The sequence below is a fragment of the Protopterus annectens genome, chromosome 5.part1 (assembly GCF_019279795.1).
Source record: "Protopterus annectens isolate FY-2018-M chromosome 5.part1, PAN1.0, whole genome shotgun sequence".
NCBI lineage: Eukaryota > Metazoa > Chordata > Ceratodontiformes > Protopteridae > Protopterus > Protopterus annectens.
Window position 1 is genome coordinate 365,871,956 of NC_056736.1, and position 23,059 is coordinate 365,895,014.

At 37.6% G+C, this 23,059-nt stretch overlaps 1 protein-coding gene across 1 annotated transcript in view; it reads right to left on the reverse strand.

The window, feature by feature from the left end:
- LOC122803164 (protein sel-1 homolog 3-like) overlaps positions 1-23,059 on the reverse strand; it is a 920,824-nt gene that overhangs the window by 81,675 nt on the left and 816,090 nt on the right. Inside the window, exons 19-20 of the mRNA XM_044072781.1 lie at positions 13,285-13,372; positions 5,207-5,316 (exon numbers count right to left, since the gene is read on the reverse strand). Of these exons, the coding sequence (XP_043928716.1) occupies positions 5,207-5,316; positions 13,285-13,372 (198 nt within the window). The remainder of the gene's footprint in view (positions 1-5,206; positions 5,317-13,284; positions 13,373-23,059) is intronic.

Below are 23,059 nucleotides of genomic sequence, written 5' to 3' on the forward strand. Positions count from 1 at the left end.
TTCTCCATGTGCCTTTGTGGGTTTCCTCTGGGCATTCCAGTTTTCTACCTTTTCCTCAAACTATTTTGGTTGACTGGCTACATTAAATTTTAATAGGTTCATAGGTTTTAACTAAGCATATGGTCAAGGGTGACCATCTAGTAGCTCAGCCACATCACCCAATTATGTGAGAGACTAGCACTGTCCCCATTAAGTAGACTTTATTCACATATCATTTGTGAAGATTTCACCTATCCAGTCAACCAGAGTGGCTTTAAGGGTTAGTGGGAGAAGTACTCTGCTTGAAAGGTAAGGACAGCCTAGCCCTCATATATATATTGCATTTTACCCTTGCCCTTGACACTTACGTCATGTCTGAAGAGTCTAAGAAAGACCAGCTCACTTACTAAGATGACAAATAAAAATAAAAAATAATGTTCCTTATTGTTTTAAGTTCATGCATTTAGTTATGAGGGGGGTGCTGAAAAGTTCTTAGCTTGACCTAGAAGATAATGATGTGGAGCCATTAAACTTACAAGTTATTCACCATATTCACCCTGAAGTTCAACACACTTGGCACATCATGTCTGAAGTTTCTATAACCCGCCAAAAATAAGTCTGAAGTCTGGTCACTGAAGTACTGCTCCTCTGCTGCAATCACCTCCGAATCAGTCGAAAATTGCCGCCTTTCAAACTCTTTTTAAGGTCTGTAAACAGGAAATAGTCAGATGGGGCAAGATGTGGTGATTAGTGTGGATGGTCTATGCACTCAAACCCCAATTTTGTCAAAACATCCATTGTTTTGTCAACCTTGTGAACAGGTGCATTGTCTTGTAAAAACAGAACTTTCCGCAGCTTCCCTCTCCTTTTTTCTTTCAATTCCTCCTTTAATCAGCACATCAAGTTACAGTAGTATTCTGCCTTAACTGTTTGGCCCTTTGGAAGTTAGTCAGTCATTACAACATCTTGCTGGTCCCAAAACACTGTGGCCATGACCTTTCCTGCTGACTTTTGGGTCTCGAACATCTTTGGCTGTGGCAAACTTGAGTGCCGCCATTGCATGGACTGTTGTTTTGTCTCAGGATCATAGTGGTGTAACCAAGTTTCATCAACAGTAATTAGTCATTCCAAAAAGATTGCAACAGCTCAATGAAAATGCTGCAAAATCAACTTGAAAGGGTCCACGCGACATTTTTTATCATCGGCATTCAAACATTTGGGCACCCACTTGGCTGACAGCTTTTGCATACCCAGCTGCTCATGGATTATAAAGCCAACACATTCCCTGGATATCTGTAGTGTCTCAGCAATTGTTTTAGCTGATATTCACCAATCTGTCAAAATCAGGTCAAGGACACAGTCAACAGTTTCAGGAGTTGACACCGTTTGAGGCCTCCCAGACCTTGCTGCATGTTCAGTCTCGAAATCTCCACGCTAAAAGTTTGCACACCACTTATTCACAGTTGAGTAAGAATGGCACTTGTCACTCAATGTTTGCATCATACATTCATGGATTTCCTTTGGCATTTTCTTCTGCAGGAATAAGAACTTCATGATGGTTCGGAGTTCCACACTTGAAAATTCCACACTTTTCTTTGACATAGTTCGATCAATGATCTGAAACAATGTCAAAATATAGCATTATGTTTCTGCAAACTGGCACTTTGCAAGATGAAATAACCCTCTTTTCAGCTACAGAGGCAAAATAATGCACACAATTTAGAAAGTTAGCCGAACTTAGAACTTTTTAGCGTACAGTATTCTGTCACCATTCTAAGTATTCCACACTTCTCTTTGCAATTATGTTTAATATGCAACTATCCTATCCAGATTTAAACAACTGACCCCATTCAGTTTATCTAACTTAAATGTTAGCATTTTCATTTTTTTCTACCATTACAGAGAAATATGCATTCCCCGCGGTCGAGTGGCCTCCGAAAGACATGTGTGAATGGGCGTGCCTTCACTGAAGGTTGGGCGTCAGGCTGGCAACTCGGCACCATAAAAATCAACTGCCAATCATTAGCGGACTGGAGTTCCACTGTGGCGACCCCTAACCGGGAAAAGACAAACAAACAACAGAGAAATATGCATTCTGATGGCAGATAAGGATGGTTAGGCCAGTCTAATACATTTACTATTTACCATTTACTAGATAAGCTGAAAATCATACTACACTGCACACACACTTGGTCATTTTAAGAAAGGCCTTAGGGTATATGACAATTAGTTCATAGGTTCATAGGTGTTTACTAGGCTAATGACCACAAGGGCCTTTTTAAGCCTAGCTATGCATCCCAAATCTCTAACAAGTTATGACACCCTTGATAAGTGTAAGCATGGGCTTGGGAGATGAACTATTTACAGGTTACCTGTTTGCATTAAAGACATAGGTGCCAAACCAGGGATGTATTTCCAGTTTCCCATCCAATTGTCCAAGTTGCACTTGAATTGGGTTAGGGAGGAGCTCTGCTTTACATGGATGTAGAGCCTGTTCCATAGACATGGTAGTCTCTGGGATACATATCTATCTCTCCGGCAGGTCCTATTTATATCACAGGCAAAGTTTAAGTCTTTAAAAAGGGTAATTTTGGTACTCTTTGTTTTGTGAATATGCAGGAATTCCATCAGAGTGGGGTTTGACAATGCCCTGTATGCCAGGCATAGAGCTTCCCTCAAAAGCCTGTAGGAAACAGAATATAGGGATAGGGCCTTGAGGCAGTCAGCAAAGGACATATTACTTATGCCCCATATTCTTTTAGTGAGGAACCTCTGTGGACGTTCCAGTTGGTGGATATGCCTTGGTAGGTACATACCAAATGGGGCATTGTACTCAATGATAGGTCTGATGAATGCCAAATACAGTGGAACAATGACTTCCATGGACTTAGATGCCATACCTTTGTTTATAAGTTGCGCAACATAGAATGATTTCCTCATCACTGTAGACACGTGACGATCAAAGGCTAGATTACTATCTATGTGTATCCCTAAGTCCCTGAATACTGGGTGAACTCTAAGGGGTGTGTTATCAATATGATAGTTACCAGGGATGGATGACTTCCCAAAGGATACTATTATGCATTGATTGGAGTTTAGTTTTATTCCATGGCTCTGACACCAGTTGTTTGTCTGTGTCAGCCCCTCCTGGAGAACATTTGTGTTAGTATGAGATTCAATGATGGCTCCTAATTTGCAATCATCTGCAAATTTAGTCAGCCAGAGACCAATGACATTGGCCTTGACTTCTGAGAAGTAAATGGCAAAAAGGGACTCCACTTGTGACTGGCATCTTTGTAGAGGTGGACTTCCCAATTCTAACTTCCTGGGTTGCAGGAGCAACTGGAGATTATACACTGATCAAGTCTCACTCATCAAAGATTTCATTTACTGAGTGCTGCTGGTGACTAAATGTTCTGATCATAGAGCAGTCCCTTTGAATATTGCAACTAGTTGAATTGATAGGTCTGAATGTGTCTGTGCAACGAAGAAAAAAGAGGGAACAGTTTCTATTGCATTAACTCTCTTTCTCTCTCTCTCTCTCTCTCTCTCTCTCTCTCTCTGTTTGTATGATCCTGAATTAGAATATATAAATAATAGAGGACACGCAAGGCACGTGCCCTTCCACTGTTGGGGAGGGTGATTCCAGGGCCTGTTCCCATTCAGAAAGTGCTACTTTGGTTCTTTGTTTTGTTGGCAGTTGTTTGAGTTACTTTTTTTGCATTTTTATCAGTGGGTGTGTGGTGGCTTGATAGGATATGTTTGGTTGTTTGATAGTTCGTTGATGACATTTTTTGATGCATAAATGGTCAGCTGGGGCATGTTCCCCTTAGTCTAGTGTGCTAGATCCAGGCTTTTTTGTGTTCATGCACTGCTGAATTCAGTCAGTATTTCTAACCTTTGCACCTCCTCAGGAAGGCTGTCCTGCTCATTCACTCTTTCCATGAAATATTTCATAATATCTGCTTAGATCTGCATGCCTTATATCCTGAAACTCTTGACCTTTTTGTTGCTATGGATTGCTTTTTTGAAAACATGATACTGGTGTGGACTTAGATGGCTTCCTCTGATGTACCAGATGGTCATATCTTGTCTTCTTAACCAGTCTCAGTTCCACAATACTACATTAGGCTGTTTATCTTTGCTTTCCATGACCTCTGTTGCAGGCCATATAACATTTGTGTTATTCTCAAGTCTTTATAAAAATGTTGTTTCCAGAATTGTATGTAGCGTTCCAGGTGAGGTCTTGCCAACAGTTTATAAGGTGGGATATACCTTTTTCCAGGTGAGGTCTTGCCAACAGTTTATAAGGTGGGATAGACCTTTTTTTTTTACTTACTGCTTGTTTCTATACATTCCACTCTACTTAAGTGAATTTTCACATGTTTTGTTTCTCTTCGGGTCATGTGATATGGTTACCTAGGTCCCTTCCTTATGTTGCTTTTGCTGCTGGTTCATCTCCAGCTGTATCCACCATGCCTGGGATTCTGCTTCCAGGATGCACGTATTTGTGCATATGCATGAAAAGAGTTTTTTTTTAATTAGTATGAACCAATACACAGTAATTCTTTTCATATTCTGATGTATTAACTTCAAACTGCAAAATACATTCTGTTTTTATGAAATTTCATTTTCTAACGACAAAAATGTTGCTTATGTGCTTCAGATCACACCATTGCTGGTTTATATAATTAATACTCCCTTCCTGAAAACTTCATTTTCCTTCTCATCCTACTGTACCAAGCTAAGAATAAGCAAGTGTTGTATCAAGCATCTGTTAGTTTATATAAAGAGATGGCACTAAAACATGAGAGGATAAAGATAGTTATCCTTAGTTATAAGGGTATTTTTGCAATTATTATCTTGATAGGCTAACCAAAGAGCACGTTGCCCATGCAACAATTCATGGCTGTTTTTAGAACTCAGCAGCGGTAAGTATCAGTAACCACTGGACTCTTTTTGGGGCTGCTCTATGGGATAAGATTAAGCAACCTGAAAGGAAGTTGCATTTATTTCAGTGAGAGTGTGCATACAGATGAATTCCTCAGGAGCAGTAGCTCAGCAAATTTACTTAAATATGTTGTTCTTTTATCTTCAAAAAGTTGTTTACCAACTAGGCTGCACTGCCCAACTCTTTGTCAGTCTAATCACGCATAATGTTCAGTTCTATATTTTTCACTAGATAACTGCATTGCAATCTGTAGACAGGCCTCTGAAGTTCATTTACCTGTGGGTCATTTTTTAAAGCAGCAGCTTTATACATTGCTACTGCAGAGCCCAAGTCTCGTTTCTTTTCATGTTGTCCATAGTAAAACAAGTCACCCATCTTCACCAAGGCTGCAGAATAAAATAAAGAACAGGTTACAGTTCTGGCAACAATAACAACAACAACGACAACACATGCACTCAGATATGGCCATTAATACTGGAGGGTTCTATGTTGAGATAAACATATTCTCTGTCAGTGCATATTTAGTATGGTTTTATTATATGCTGCATTATCTTCTCTTAAAAACTGAGTCATGAAACAGGAGTAAACCAGTTTTTAACAATGACCCAGCAGTCAGTGAGCCATCTGTTGACTTTGATAGTGATTCCAACAGTTCAAATTGTTATTTAATATAAGAGAAAAAAACAGGAGTGGGCTGTATAAATTAGCTAAAAACATATTTTAGCACCAAAAACACACAATAGATTATCAGATTTAGAATTTTCTTGTGGGGTGTGGTCTAAGCACACTTAACTCATAACAGAAATGTAACAATATTGTTTAATACACACACATACATGTGTGTGTGTGTGTGTGTGTGTGTGTGTGTGTGTGTGTGTGTGTGTGTGTGTGTGTGTGTGTGTGTATGTGTGCAACCGGTTAAATAGTTAAAAAAAGGTACTGGGCTTGTATGGAGATTTGCGGAAGACCTTTCACAGCTTATGTCAAATTACATATCTTATCTATATAAATAGATAATAGCTATAGACATGCACATACATTTATAGCTACAGATTAGATATACAGATATTTTATATAAACACACAGACATATATATATATATATATATATATATATATATATATATATATATATATATAGGGAGCCCTTCATTTGTTCGAACTTTAAAATGTTCGAAACTCATATGGCCGACACCATATCAGCGAATGTTTGAAAGGCCGACAAATGATAGCGGAGATCCCGCTACAGTGCAGGACTGGGAGATTCCCCTTTCCTGCCCTGTAGTGCAATCTCGGAGTGAGAATATTTAAGTAGCAGGGGGTGTGGGGGATGCAGGGGGGCTTGTCCCCATGCATAACTCAGTTTTACTGTGTTTACAGGTAGGTAACTGGTGCTATTTCAGGATGTCGGTCTTTCGGAATGTCGATCATATGGTGTTGGCCATATGAAAGTCGACATTCTGAAAGGTCAATATTCTGAAGTAGACCTATATATATATATATATATATATATATATATATATATATATATATCTGATATCCTTACACAATAGGAACTACAAAAAAAGTATTATTGAATGCGGCAAGCTCCTTGCACCCCAAATGACCATATTCTGCCAGTATAAAATCAAAGTAATTTGGGAAATAATTAAGCAGTTTTGATAAAAACTAAAAATAGGTATGGGGCTTGTATGGAGATTTGCGGAAGACCTTTTCAAAGAAGAGTCTTTTCAGAGATAAATGACCCTATTTTGATGCTAAAGAATCTGTTGATAACAAGCCTTTGAACTTAGAAGATGAAATTAGAATGAAGAAGAACTGGTATGTGTGTGTGTGTGTGTGTGTGTGTGGGGGGGGGGGGTGGCTTGCAATGACTCAAGTAGGGAAAAACCCAAATCTGGCTTGTACATTCAGCAATGTGATAACGACATCTATTTATAAGTGACAGCTGCTGACAGTTTTACCTGAAAAATGATAAGTGATAATGACTGAGTGCTATATTGTAACTGCACTTATTGTTAAATGACCTGTATTTCATTACTGCAAAGTTAAGCATGCTCAGACACAAGTGATAATTGCTGCACATAACCTGTTGAGTAGGCATTCATTTTATTACCTTGTGCAGCTATGTAAAGTGATTAACATCAGTAAGGAGAATACCTGATTCTTCTTCTTTTCGGCTTTTTCCCGGTTAGGGTTTGCTACAGTGGATCACCTGTCCGCTCATGATTGGCAGTGGAGTTTTACGGTGTCGAGTTGCCAGCCCAGCGACCAACCTTCCACAGAAGGCACACATATGCACACACTTACACCTAAGGCCAATTTAAAGTGTCCAATCCACCTACAACATGTCTTTGGGATGTGGGAGGAAACCAGAGCACCTGGAGGATACCCACGCGACCACAGGGAGGACATGCAGACTCCGCACAGAAGGCATCCCAGTAGAGGATCGAACCAGAGAACCTCTTGCTGTGAGGCGGCAACCCTAACTGCTGCACCACCGTGGCCACCCAAGGAGAATACCTGAGTAATTCAGTAAAATAGTGCAACACTTAGATATTACTGAGCCCTTCCTCCCACCTACATTCCACACGACTGACAAAGTGAAGAAGAATGCCCAAAATATATGGTACCTCTAGGCTGGTAGCAGTCAGCAATTAATAACCTTTATCTCACTCAGGCAACTACCAAGTATAATCACAAATGCAATAAGACAAGCAGAAGTGTCAAACTTATCTGGCTGATCCATCTAAGAATTATTCCAAAAAGTAGTAATTCCTGTTACCTCACCTAACCATCCCTCTGTTTACATGCCATAATATAGTATGAGAAATAGAATCATATGCTTTTTCCACTGACAAGAAACAAGTAGTCTTTATGATCTAAACTTATAGTATATATTATTTCTCTAAGTAATAATAACTGCTTATAGTGCACCTATTCAAGTCATTACCAGCTACAGGAGCCCCTCCATGAATCAGGACACCCATTCTGCTTATTTGGATCTACTTGAGTGTACCAAGATACATCCGAACTCTGTGGATTTGGGTGACTTTAACTACACACAGACTTTGTTGATTACTCATGCTCAAACTCACTTGTCCAAAGGTTACTCAAATTCATTACCTCCAATGCCCAAGACCAGCTGGTTGACATCCCCACAAGAAGAGCCAGCATACTGGATTGGGTGCTTACCAATATGGGGGACCACTGTAACACCCCCACTGTGAGGTTCTCCCTGGTGAGATCTGACCACAAATCAGTCTCATTCAAAGTAAGTATGACACCTGACACCCCCCCTTGCAGCAAATAAACTAAATAACTTCACCAAAGCAGATTATAACCTCCTATGAGATGGTATAAATAGCTTCACTTCACCTCCACAAAGGACAACCACAAGGCATTCTATAGTTACATCTGTAACCTAAAAGGAAAGGCCCTCATAGTTAATGATACCACATATACTGAGACTATAGACATAGCTAACCTGTTGGCTGACAGGTTCTGTGAAAACTTCAGTCCCCTGTCCCCACCACACATACCCCATGACATCCCTACCATCTGTCCCCAACCTTGCATCTCTAAAGAGCAAATGGCCTCTCTAAGGACAAAAACTCAGCATCTATGGGACCTGACAACATCCCAGGCTGTGTCCTACAATGGATCCAACATGGATTAGTAACACCATTGAGAACTCTTTGCAATCACAGTGTAACCACTGGCTTCATCCCAGCTGACTGGAAAACAGTCACCATTATTGCACAGAGGTGGTGTGTCTACTGACCCTAGGAACTATAGACCTATTAATCTGACTAGCCACATCTGCAAGGCCATGAGGCAAATCATCATGGACCTTATCAAATATAGATATAGGTAATCTCTAAACAGTTGACCTTACAGTTTGGATTTGTCAAAAGGAGATCATGCCTGTTATACTGTATAGATTTCTTTCAGACAGTCACCAAGGACCTGGATGAGGGGAAATATGTGGATAAAGCCTACCTGGACTTAGCCAAGAGATTTAACACTATCCCCCACTAAGGCATCATTGACAAACTCACCCAACTAGGCGTCAACCCTTATATCATTAGAGGGGTCACTAGTCAAAATAGGGGAATCCACCTCCAACAGCAGAGCTGTAAGTAATGATGTTCCACGTGGTTCAGTCCTGGGTCCTCTACTGTTTAGAATCTATTACAAGCACAAACTAAATGTCTGTGGCTGATAAGGTTTTCTGATGCCTGCAAACTGGGAGCAGTCATAGAATTTTCAAATTATGTCAACACCCTACAAGAGGGTCTTACATGAACAAATGATTGTTGCCAAAGTCATGGCCTTAAACTCAATGTAAATATATGTATTATCCATGGCCGGCCTTAGGCACAGGCCAACTAGGCGGCTGCCTAGGGCGCCGGTCTAGCAGGGGCGCTTTTCCAGTATTTATTTGGTGTAGGTAGACCAGGATGGCGGAACCAGGTAATGTGGTGTGGGGGTGCTGTGGAGCCCTTTTGCCTAGGGCATCATTTGAGCTAGGGCCGCTCCTGGTATTATCATTCCTTTCGGTAACAGTGATGTTCCTGCTAAGTACCACCTCAATAGCAAACCTAAATTACTAATATCGAATACAATCACACAAGACAATAAACATCAGATCAGTACTATAGCATTGTAAAGACCAAGTGGACCAATCAGCTATTAATGGCTAATAAAGCAGTTCAAGGTAGCCCCTGATGGAGCCTGTAGGACGGCATGCATGGACTGAGAGAGGTATAGTTATGGCCCTTGCTGTGGCATAAAAGCTTGCATCGCCAGCAGGTGTGGGGTTAGGCAGTATTGGCAGGTAAGGAGGTAAAAATCATACCAAAAAAAAAACCAAGCAAAACTCCAGGCCTGGAAATGTCTGTTTCACATCATGCAATAACCCAGCATTGCAACAGTCTACTGAATACACAAAAGACATCAACAAGAAAGCCATCAGTCTGCTCCTTCTTATTAAATTGCAAGCATACAACTAAAGCAACCACCCAAAACAAAGACAACTGGACACATTGTTCTATGGGGCTATCCTCCTTATTTAGTTATATTACTCCCACAGTCACATAGTTGCTAAGTAGTAAGCAACAGTACAGTGTCATTTCTAATATGTGCAATTACTTGTTCATTAATCCTTCGTTATACCAGTTAGCTTTCCTTGTAATTCCCAGAAATGGGTATTCACCATATGCTCCTTGTTAGTAGTGTGATTAAAGCTGGTTGTTATACACTAATTTTGAGACTGCAGTAGCTTATACAATTCCTCTTATTCTGAGTTGCAGTTATCTCAGCGTTATCTCAGAGTTAGTATAAGTAATGGTAGAGGAGGTGCAATCTGTCACACCACAGGGGTGTAGGATTTTGAGACATTCTGCAAAAATGCATTATTTGCTGTAGTGGTTCAATTCTGTAATGGTTGTGAAAGACAAAGATTTTAAAAGAAGAATGTTTAGTAACGATGAATCAGTAACTTACCCAATAAGTCACAAATACAAGCAGCCTCTCTAGGCTTGATGGCTCTTACTGTGCATTTGTATAATAAACCGACTTGCCAAATTGATCTGCTGTCGTTTTCCAAGTTTATATAGCAGAAATAAACAAATTTGTAAGGGATTTGAAATGAGAAATACATCCTGAATACGGAGATGACAGCTAAGACCATACTGAAAACTTATGATTCCTAGCAGCTCATTTACTATTAAAACAGCATTTTCAAACACAGCAGTATACATTGTGATGACAGAAAAGGAGAATGCAGCGTGGGCCACTCAGACTGTTTGACAAGCCAGTAATCATATTTGCTGTAATTCTATGCCATGTTCATATATTTACAAAGAGTAGTCACAGAGCTTCAGAAGCCCTGGCAACTTTCCCAGCATGTACTTTATGGACCAATGAGGTCTCCCTGCAGTAAATCAGCATGCAAATACAAAATAAATAAATAAATAAATAAAAAGGTTGCTTCTTAAGTCCAGCTCTTAAAATTTCTTAAGTTTAGCCCACGGTAACAACAGCCAAAGGTACATACTGTAAAGTCAAACGTTTAAAAACAGCTCGCATGACAACAGAGCACAAATCTGACACTCTAATTATTTCTTACTTCTGACAGCATTTTAGGAGCTTGTCTAAGGTCGGAACCACCAATACAAAAGGAGGAACACTGCTATACAAACACCATGAAAATCAGCCAAAGAAAATAACCGGTTAAATAGTAAAGATCACATGATGCAAGAAATGTGAATAAAATTAGTGTTCCTGGTACCAGCATTGCCAGCTGGTTGATGTTTACTTATCTTGTGCTTAGGAACAGGACAGAGTAATTTCTGGCTGTATCTTACAATGATGTCGGAAATACTATAAATCTTGAACGTGCCTTCAACTGTCCAGATTTTGCCTTCTATTTTTCATCTGTTCCTCATAGAACTTGTGGTTTTCTGGCAAATAATCGAGGACTGAACTCACTAAATGACACACATTAGGGTTTCAGACTTCATATATTTCAGAAATGCATGTTAAAAACAAATCCTGTGCTATCGACTTTATAAGTTTATAAGATCAATATTTAAAATCTTTTTTGGGGGGGGGCTTTTGTTTTGTGCCCCTGTTAATGTAGGCTTTGTCCAGATTTCTTGTGCTAAGAGGCTGAGCAGTAAGAAAGTTTGCTTTATAAAAAAATAACATTTCAAAAAGCAATGTCCTGTGACAACATACAGCATTCGTACGTACGATGATGTGCCATGTTATCGGTGTTTGGTGACAAACCTATATCCTCTCTCCTTTCACTAAACATTTTATATTGGGTGAAGGTTCTATATACGGAACAAAATCAGTTGGAGTATTTTATTTTAAATTGCATTTATACCTTAGGCAACCTCACTTTACTACTGTACACTCTGGTACAGTGGTTAACCGCTATGGTAAATGCCAAAAACACTGAAGCCCAAAAGAGCTCACTCTTCTTGCGAGATCCTAAGATACTTGGTGAAAACATGAAGGTGTTGTCTACTTTGCTCGTCAGTACGATAATTTGCAGCTGTGTAAATAGTGTTTGAAATGTGACTGATATGCGCATTTTCTACTACTATTTTGAGACGGAACACTTGACTCTATACTCAGCAATAGCGGACAATTTGTTTTTCACAAAATGCACTTTAATTTGGAGCATAGTATTCTAGTTACTGGACAGCAGTTTCTGAAGTAGTACTCTGGCATCTATAAGTAAAACATAGCACTGAATTCATACATGAATGCATGGGGTAGGGGGGCATAATAATTAGTGAGCGGATTCCTTTTCTTTTTTTTTGGAAAGACACCTCTCAGCCGGTAAGAGCAATAAAGCTGTCATTTATAAATATTGATCATACAAACTACAACAAGTTTTGCCAAGTAGTTAAACTACAAAGGTGTGCACGGAAGTAACTTTAAAAATGGATGAAAGCTATGGAATGAGAGAATCTTACCGAACTGAGGACTTAGGCAGGCTCGGTGGTGAAAACTGGATGCTGAAGTCTTGGATCTCCGTTGCAGCTTTTCTGTCCAGACCGTAACAATACAACCCAAACAGCACAATAAATAGAGGGATACAGTAGTTAATTCCACAAAATCCAGAAAAAGAAAGGGAATATCTACTGTAGGACCCTCTATTTATTTGGACAGAACAGAGTAGGGAGGTGTTAATCAAGAGGTGACTCCTATTGGTGGACACAAGTTGCTGGATGAAAAGCATACTAAACCAGCTTGCTGTTGTGATGCAAATACAGGGTGCATTGCAAGCCGATTTTCTAATTAAAGTCAAATATGAAGACCACAAAACTCCACACTGAAACTTAAGTTGACAAGGTAACTGACAAATTCAGTTACTTTTTCAACTTAATTTTCAACAGTGGAGTTAAAATATGCCCACAAAGTTACTTACGCTGAGAGAAGGCACTCGGGTGTAAAAACATGTAATTACTACCATCTCACAGCTTGCTCGGTGTTAAGCACAGAGGCGTCATGAGACAGTAGTCGGGATTAATGAGTTAATTGTGAAATGCATGTGTTCATACTTCTGTAACTGAATTAATAACATATGTGTGTTTTTTCCTTCTGGAGCTTATTACCCTGGGCCTCCACTGAAACAGTCCACTTGGACTATCCTGATAAACACATACTAATAAACATGTAAATATAGATAGAAAAACAGACAGACAAATAAATGTACAATGTAATGCATTTTATATATATATATATATATATATATATATATATATATATATATATATATATATATATATATATATATATATTGCACTACTGAGTTTTATATTTATGAGTACTTACCATAGGTGTTTGGGTATTCAACATGGGTTGACAAATTGTAGTATTTCCAGATGCAGCTGGTATGCATATGGCGGCTCACAAGGCCTTCCTACCAAACCAAACAAAAATAAATAAACTATTAGCATTATGGAAACTGTTTTCATTTATACCTTTGCTTCTCTATGCAGCTCTTCTAGATTTCAAGCATTTTAATGGCAAGTTCAGAGTTGTTGTTTTCATCTTCCTTAGATCTTTGACAGAGTGTCATTGAGTCTAGATTTTAAGCTTTTTTTAATCCCTCCTTCCATTCAAATGATGTAACATGTTGCTGGGATCTTCATAACTGCTAAAAGACTAACCATTTAACTTGTCCTGGGATAGAACCAGAGTACAGTGAGGAGAATTATATGTCAGTTATAATCACTTCATAATGTCCTCTTACTGAGAAACACAGCTCTAATGTCAAGATATTGGTCATACAGTGTTTTATGAAACTGATCACTGACAGAAAATGCTTCAAAGTTATTATACTTTGCCCTAGTTGGAAAACTTTACATTGAAATAAAATGTGTAATGTAAATGGAGATTTCAGAGGTGAACATCTGCATGATGCTTTCTTTTATCATTTCTGATTATTACATCATATTCATAGAATGGCCTGCCACTGACTTTAATAACCTTTTCACAGTTACCCACTTAAAGGGCTGTATTAACTGTAGTGAGAATTGGGCAGCCACAGAGTTGCAGCGGTTAGCTTTGCTGCCTCACAGCAAGAGGTTCTCTGGTTCCATTCTCAGGTGGAATGCTTTCTGAGTGGAGTCTGCATGCCCTCCCTGTGGTCACATGGGTTTCCTCCGGGTGCTCCGGTTTCTTTTCACATCCCAAAGACATGCTGCAGGGGGATTGGACACTCTAAATTGTGGAAACTCCACTGCCACTCATTCTGTGGACCGTTATTCCACTGCAGTGACCCCTAATGAGAAAAGCCGAAAGGAGAAGATTAACTGTACTGAGAATTCAGTCTGCCTTTATGTAATACAGTGACATAACAGGTCGGTTCTTCACAAATAATGTCTTCCTATAACATCCTATGTGAGCAGTTTGTCAACAGGTGTTACATATTTTTTAAGTTGTTGCCTTTCACACCTAATCACAAACAGGAATGAGAAGAGACTAAATTAAACAATAACAAATAGTACACTTACACATATCCAATGATACCCAATAATTGAGCTGTACAAAAGCTGTGAACACTGATCTTAGTTGAGCTACAACTGTTATTACAACAAATAATGCAACATGTTTTTGGCAATACCCATTCACATTAATGCTACAAGGTCTTGTGTCAGCGTGTTTAGATGGCACTGCTTCCTTGGCACAGGGATATATCCACAAGTGAATTTTCTTGAACTCAGTGAGCTAGAAGACTTCACCAAAAGGTTATAAAAAAAATTATTAAGGTACTGCTTGTTTTTAACATAAACAACATAGGCAGGGCTGTGTCTGTTAAGGGTAAATTTTGCCATGCATGGCTGGCAGTTGTCCTCAAAAAATATTGAATTCATATTTTAACAATGGGTACATTGTTCAAGCTCTAAGGTAGTATAAGCCATGATGTCCACTTGCAGTGCTGGAGAAAGTTATGGTGACTACTCGAGTCCCATCTACCTGAAGCAATAACTGGTCAGTCACAAATGACGAACAGCACAATTCCTCTAAACATCATCTGCATGACAGTAAAACAATATTTTTCCAAGTAGCTGAGCCCCCTTACACTTCCATGTTTTGAGAGTTTAGACCCTCATCCCATTAACTATACACACTTAACTCCATGGTTACACAAAAAGCAGAGAAAAGACAAAGACCCTATAAGGGTGATAACAGCTGCTATATGAATCATGATCTCAATACCCTTTGAAATATTTGGAATAATAGTCAGGAAATGGCAAAATTGTGGTGAAAGAATCATGGAGATAACTCTTGACCAACTACAGTCCAACCACATGTATATCAGTCACTGAAGAAATGGGATTACATTTAAAATAAAGAATGATATTTAATGGTGGAGTAGAGGATTAAAATCCCTAGCAGACATTTTCTTCCAGTGGAGAGACTTTGACTGTCACTGCAGAGCTCCTAAAATAATGTACAATGATATTTTGACCATATGATGCTATTCCATCAAACATCTCTTATTCAAAATAAAGATACATCCCAGCCTACCTTTCGTGGTAAGTAGTGTGCCAGCTCAAAAGTGAATAATGTCTCCCTGAATGTCCAAAATAAACCGATGATCTTTCCAGTGAACAATAACACAAGAGCATTTAAAAATATTGGTGGCATTATAAATGTAATATGTATAGTTTGGAAGTAATGGCAATGACAGCTCTCACTGATATCTACTGTAGTGCAACAGTATTTAGACTGAGACGTTCATACCTAGTATGCTGATGACTTAGGCACTGAACTGTTTTCAAAAACTTAAGTCATGTGTGTTACACTAATATTCACCTTTACTCTTGTTTTAACCCATCCCTATGAATCACCTGGAGTAACGTCTAAGAAAGTGCCTGATACAAACAGCATCCATCGTCCTTCCAACTCCCATATGTTCACATGTGTGCCTTCACATAAGAATCTTTCAGACACCATTCTACAGAATATGGGAGTTTGTTCCTGACAGCTCAACTAGCATCCACAGTATTAGAGAGCTCGCCATAGGTGCGGAGAGCTGCCATGGTTAAAAGCCAGCTTTCTTATCTTGGAGGAGGAGCAAGTTATCCATCACAGCACTACTATTTCTTTTACTTTGAATTTACTGGGTGATGGGTTTTTCTAAAACTCTTTTGCTGTATGTATAACAGCGCAAAGCATGCTAAGCTTTCTGTAAGTTTCCAGTGCAGTTATGTGGTGCTGCTGCCTATGTGGCTCTGCAGACCTCACTAATAACATGGTTCATATCCATGAACTTCACTATAACAAGTTTGTTAGAGCTACACATTTACATCTTACTGTAACAAGGTTACATTTTTTCTTGATTTTTGGAGTGCAATCCAAATCCACTCCATGTACAAAATTGTAATCTTACATGAAACAATTAGACCCAAATAACAAAAGAGAAATAATGGTAAAGGGAATTAAAATACTGAGCTAGAAACATTATATCAGATTCAAACAGAAGCTATTTAATAATAACAGCTAAACAAAATAGCCTTTCTGTAGTAGGCCACCTAGCCAAATTAGTCCATGTGACAAAACTGAAACCAGAAGCATAGACATGATGCTCATAACGTTGATAAACAACACAAAGTGCTAGAATTAATGCTGTCCTAAAACACGTACTCACTGTTAAGCATCACATGGCAAATAGCAACCCCCACCTTCATTTATTTAGTTTATGTTTGTTGTGAGTGCTAGGGATAGCATCTCAAGCATGTGAAATTTGTGCTCTTCTACCTTGGGCTATGAACAAGACTAGCAACATAATGTATGTTTAGAGACAGAAGCTTTGCTAGGGTGGGCTAAGGGGGCTGCTACCCTGAGTGCAAGGTGTTAGGGATGCAATTGGTAGTTGCTGATGGGACAGTATTATAGCACCAGCATTCAGAAATTAATGCTATTACTGCATTTGTGGACAGCTGCTTCTTGGCTGTCATTGTAACTGTAGCAAGCCATTTATTACAATTGTAGCAAGATATTGCTACAGTTACAATGAGGAAAGAAGAAGACCTTTTTTCGGTCCTCTGGTCCATGCTTGGAGTGATGCCTGTTTTTTGCTCTTCATCTTGGAGTTGAGGAGGATTCAGTTTGGAGAACTGCACTGGCAGATAAATAAGCCAGCTACAGCACCATTTTGTACAGAATTATGACAGCAGGTTTCCAAGGATTCCATCCACGTATTCTCCTGTCAGTGCCCTCCTGTGTTATCTTAACAATATTAAGTGAATTTTGGTTTATACTATTTCACACACACAAGCACACACATGCACATGGATTTCCAGGATGCTGGTCTAATAATACTAATGCCTTCTCAGATCCACTACACATTCCTGCTTCAGAAACATAATAAAACAACTCAGCACCTTCTCACCTTCAAACAACTTTGTATCTTATTAAAAAAAAAACAAACAAGCAAGCAAACAACAAGAAAAACAATTCTATGCTCACCTTCAAACTACTTATAAGCACAGCACAAAATGATTTCGGCCTTCTATGAATTTTCTACTGAATCTTGGTAGCAAAAAAAGACCCAGATCTCTCTCCTAACAACTTTTTACAACAAACTGCAACCTAATTCAACATTTCCTTTACAGGCTGCTTCTCCTCATTAACTGTAACTTCAATATCTTCATCCAACTCCTCATCCCAAACTACTCCAGTTTCTCCACACACCATCTGTCTGACAACCTGTTCTTAGTAGCCTCTACCCAAACAAATTCCAATCACCACTTCCCCAAACTCATCCCTAGCTACCTCTCCTCCCTCCTTACCCTCCAACCAATCACCACTTCCATGATAATTTTTATTTCTTAAACTGCTTTCCCCTGCAGCTCACAGCCTTCCCTCAGAATATTTTAAACTAGCTGTTCATGTCACAGCCTACCCAGTTAGTATCCTTATCAATTTTTTTCCATACTCAAATCCCATGTTCCCACCATGTGGTAAAAGGCTCATTATCATCCCTCTCCACAAAGATGGAAGCTCAACTTGAAGTTGCTAATGTCTGTCCATTAGCAGTACTGTCATCCTTCTCTAAGCTACTAGAAAAATACATCCACACCCAGCTGGTCTAACATATTCTACAAAATCAGCTATTAACCCCTAGTCAACATGGTTTTATGTCTAGTCATTGTACAACTTCTGCAATTCTATCCTTCATGGACACTGTAAACAGAGCATGAGACACTGGCAAGACGGTCTCCTCACTATTCGATTAGTCTAAAGCTTTTGACAAGGTCTCTCACCCAAAACTCTTGTAACAACTATCTAGATTTGGTCTGTCTCCTCCTGTTCTAAATTCATTCCTTAGCTATTTATCTGACAGACACCAGGTAGTAAAATGTTGAGGCACTCTATCCCTTTACTTCTCTAACACCAGTGAAATACCACAAGGTCCCATCATTGGTCCACTCCTTTTCAATATCTACATCAATAACCTCCACACCACCTTCTGTCAGATCTCTCTCATCCAACATGTGGATAACTCCACCCTTATGTGCTCCTCTAAAAGTCTGTCACATCTCTTAAAAACAAGCCAAGAATACTTCACCTCAAGTTGAGAGCTGGCTTGGCAATGCCAAAATTCTTCTTAATGTCAAGAAAAAAATAATAAAAAACAAGCTTCTTCTCTTATCCACAAAACCCCAGTATAATAGCAAATAGAACTTTAAAATCTTTTAAGTAAATAACACCAAAATAGACATATTCCTCCATATAAAACTACTAGGTATGATCATTGGTAACAGTCTCAAATTTGGTCTTCACATCCAAAATAACATCAAAAACCCTCATAAAAAATTGGCATGCTGTATTGTAACAAACATTTCTTATATTCAACCACAAAATCACCCACAAAAACCTCATAAAAATTGGGGATGCTGTATTGTAACAAACATTTCTTATATTCCACCACAAAATCACCCACACAACTACAAACCTCTTTTCTTTTTTTTCTCAAAAATCTCTTTATTGAATATTAAATTTAAAGAATATGACATATCAATAGTAACACTGACCTTTGAACATCTAGATATAGGAATTAGGTAAATTACACAGGTTGTAAAAGAAACATAAAACATTACTCATGAAAATGAGGATATGCAACACTATATACACTATATACAAAAGGTAACCAAGGAACATTTAGCTTAATCAGATGTAAACATATAATCTAGTGATAAATTTCAATAAATACATCATATATTCTAACAAGACAAAAATAAGACAAGCATTAATCATTGTTAATAATGTAAAGGACCTTCTCTAAAGCTTTATTATTGAAAGCCATTTTTTTAGGACTTTTCAGCAAAGTTTTTTGTGCAGAGATATACTTATATGCCAGAGACCTAAACCCATTCCAATTCATTTTAGTGCGATCTAGCCAATTTTTGGAAATGTAGAATTTAATAAGAGAACAAATATATATAATCACCCTCATGTCTATTTTAGAAAGATGTATCATAGGTATGTGTAAGATTGCTGTTTCCCAGGATAGGGTGGATTTGTGGTAACCCATTTTTTGTAAACGTATTTTCAAGGAAGTCCAGAGTTTGTGTGAGTGATTACAGTACCAAAAAATATGTAAAAGGTCAGCATTAGGGCAGGAGCAACACGAGCAAGAGGGGGATTTGTTAGCATTGAATTTATTAAGTTTGGAAGGTGTGCAATAAGAATTATTATTTATCATTAATTGGGTATAAAATAATTTCTTGAAGGGGGAATGCTCTAGAGTAATCTTGATAGCAGCCAGTTTTTGATTCATAGTTAATTGAGCATTGTGTTTATCCCAAAAGTTGGAAAAAAGACACTTTGAGTCTTGTATTAATTTGTTTAGTAGGTTATATGCTTTTGATAACATTTTCTCTGGGAGTAGCAAGGTTTTCAATATCATGTCTAAGTTATTTATATCTTGTTTTGTTGGCTTAATATGCGCGAATTTGGCATTAATTATTTCCCTTAATTGACGTAAGATTGTGGTATACTTGCTGTTGACTTTTAAAATGTTTCGAAGATCAGCCTAGGAATCATCTTTATATTTCAATAAATCCCATACATTCAAATTTTTAATTAGAGGATAATTTGTAAGATTAAATTGTATATCATTCAACTTAATGTTGGGATTTAAATGAAGAGGCTGTAATAGATTTCTAGATTGACCAAATGTAATATCTCATGAAATGATTTAACCTTTTGCTTTAGGGAATTTGATAGTTTAAGAGTATTTATGACATCCAGGGAAAGAAATGGAATGGCAATGGGATTAATGTTTTTGGTTACAATATGTTGATGCCAAAACCTGATCCAAGTAGGATATTTATTATAATTGGAATTATTCAATTTAGAGATAGATAACAATTTATTAGCCTCGGTTATTAAGTAGTAAAGATAAAAATTTGGCAGTCCCAATCCACCCTTATCTTTAGGGGTTGATAAGTTGGAATATGAAATCCTAACAGATTTAGGAAACCACAAAAATTTGGCTAATTCTTTATTAACTCTACTAAAGAAGGATTTTGAAACAATTTGATCTGAGGAGTTGAACTGAAAAAGAAATTTGGGTAAAATGTTCATTTTAATTATTGCTGCTTTAGATAAAAGTGATAAATTGAGTAATTCCCATCTACGCATATCTAGCAATATTGATGCCCAAACCCTGTTTAGATTATTTTGAAATGGGGAGAGACTGTTATGTTCAGCATTGATGCCCAAATATTTAACCTCATAAGTAATACGAAAGGAAGAGTCAGGGAATAGATGTGGTTTGTGAGCCAAATGATTTAAAGGAAAAATGTATGTTTTTTGGGTGTTAATATGATAGTCTGAGGCAAGTGAGAATTTCTCTATAGAATTGACCAATTTTCTAAGATCTGTATTCGGTGTTTGAAAGAATAAGACCAGATCATCCTCAAATGCTGACAGAAGCAAATTAGTGTTCAAGACCCTGTGAATTCTATGTAAGGTGTTTTGTGCAATATATAGAAGTAGTGGTTCTATATATAAGTTGAAAAGAAATGGAGATAAAGGACATCCCTGTCTTGTGCCATTAGTAATCTTTATAGGAAGCGACGTAAAACCGTTAATATACAATTTCGTATAGGAGTCTTTATATAAAGTTTTAATTAAATCTATAAATGTATCAGGAATATTAAAACAAACCATGGTTCGAAAAAGGAAATCCCAATTCACACGATCAAACGCTTTTGATGCATCCAAGATTAGTGCATATAATGGATTATTATCGTTTTTGGAGAGGTGTATAATGGATTCTAAAGTCAAAGTGTTGTCCCAAACATGCCTATCAGACATAAACCCTGCTTGGTCTGGAGAAATTATTGATGGTAAAACCTTCTTAAGTCTATTGTCAAGAATAGACGATAAAATTTTAATATCTATGTTGATTAGCGAGATGGGTCTATGGGTCTATAGTTATAGGGATCTGATTTGTTTTTGTTATTTTTTAAAATAAATATAGTTTTTGAGGTGTTCCAGTAAAGATCGGTTATACCATTTATTTTAATGTAATTATAAACTTTAAGAAGAAAGGGAGCAAGTATTGTTTTAAAGGATTTAAAAAATTCCGGTGTGAATCCATCTGGCCCAGGAGATTTACTAGGCTTGAGTCTATCAATAGAGTCAGAAATTTCTTGAATGCTTAATGGAGCTGAAAGAATGTTTTGTTGTTGATCACCTAGAGTAGGGAATATTAAAGGGTTTAGAAATCCGTTTATATATGAATTGGTCATAGAATTTGAGGTTTTAGAATAAAGATCCATATATAATAAGGTAAATAGTTGCATTACATCATTATCAGTGTTATAAATCTGGTTTTTATATTGTATGGGTGATATTTTAGGCCTGGCGAAATTTTGTTTAATAATTCTTGCTAAAATTTTTGAGGGCACTTGAGCCCATTCAGAATAAGTAGCTAGCAGCCTTTGTTCGAGTATGGAAAGATTATTTTGATGTAAGAGAAGAAGTTCTTTTTGGGATTCCAAAATTTGCTTATAGGTTGAAGGATCTGAAGTTAATCTAAATCTAGCTTCAAGAGTCTGAATCTTTAGTTTTAAAAGGCATTCCTTATTCTTATATATTTTTTTAAGATAGGAAGCTTTATTGATGAGCATACCCCTCAGTCTTGCCTTGCATGCAGCCCATTGTATATCATATGGAATATCTGTTGAGTCCAGGTCTCCCTCCATTTCCTGTATTATTTCCCCAATTAAATTAGTAATTTCCTTATGATTAAGTAAGTTATTATTCATTGTCCACGTATTCTGTTTATATGAATATCCAGAGTTTAAGTTCAGATCTATTTTTAGAAAAATTCTAGAATGATCAGAAAGAAACCTGGGTTCAACAGTAAAGTCTAATACCCTATATGAAAGAGGGGCAGATATAAGAAAAAAGTCTAATCTAGACCATGAGTTATAACATTTTGAATAATAAGTAAATCTATCTTTTTTATTGGTATATTTAGTAAGTTGTATAGGGTCTATAAGATTATGATCTAATATAAACTCTTCTAAAGCTATGGATGCTTGATAATTATAAGAAGATGTGTTCCTGGAACGATCAACCTCAGGGTTAATAACGGCATTCCAATCTCCTCCGATAATGATATAATGATCTTTGAAGGAAGAAAGAATATTATATATTTGGAAAATAAATATATGTTGATGATTGCAGGGTGCATATAGGTTAAATATAAGAAGAGGTTTGTCGATGTTATGTAAAATGATGGTAAAGTAACACCATCTGCCATTAGTGTCATATTTTTCTTCAGTTATGGTCCCCTGAAATTTTTGTTTGATTATGATTGCAGCCCCTCTCGAGTTAGAGGTGTCACCAGATGCTATTATTTTTTTTATCCATTTTTTGTTAAATTCTTTGTGCCAATCATCTCTGGGAATATGAGTCTCCTGTAAAAAGCATATCTCCACTTGAGATTTAAAAATTAAATGAAATAGTAAAGATTTTTTGGCTTTGTTCTGGATTCCCCTTACATTCCATGAGTCAATATTTAAAAAATTTGTCATTAGTCTTCAAAAAAAAAATCAGAAGAATGGGCTATGTTCTT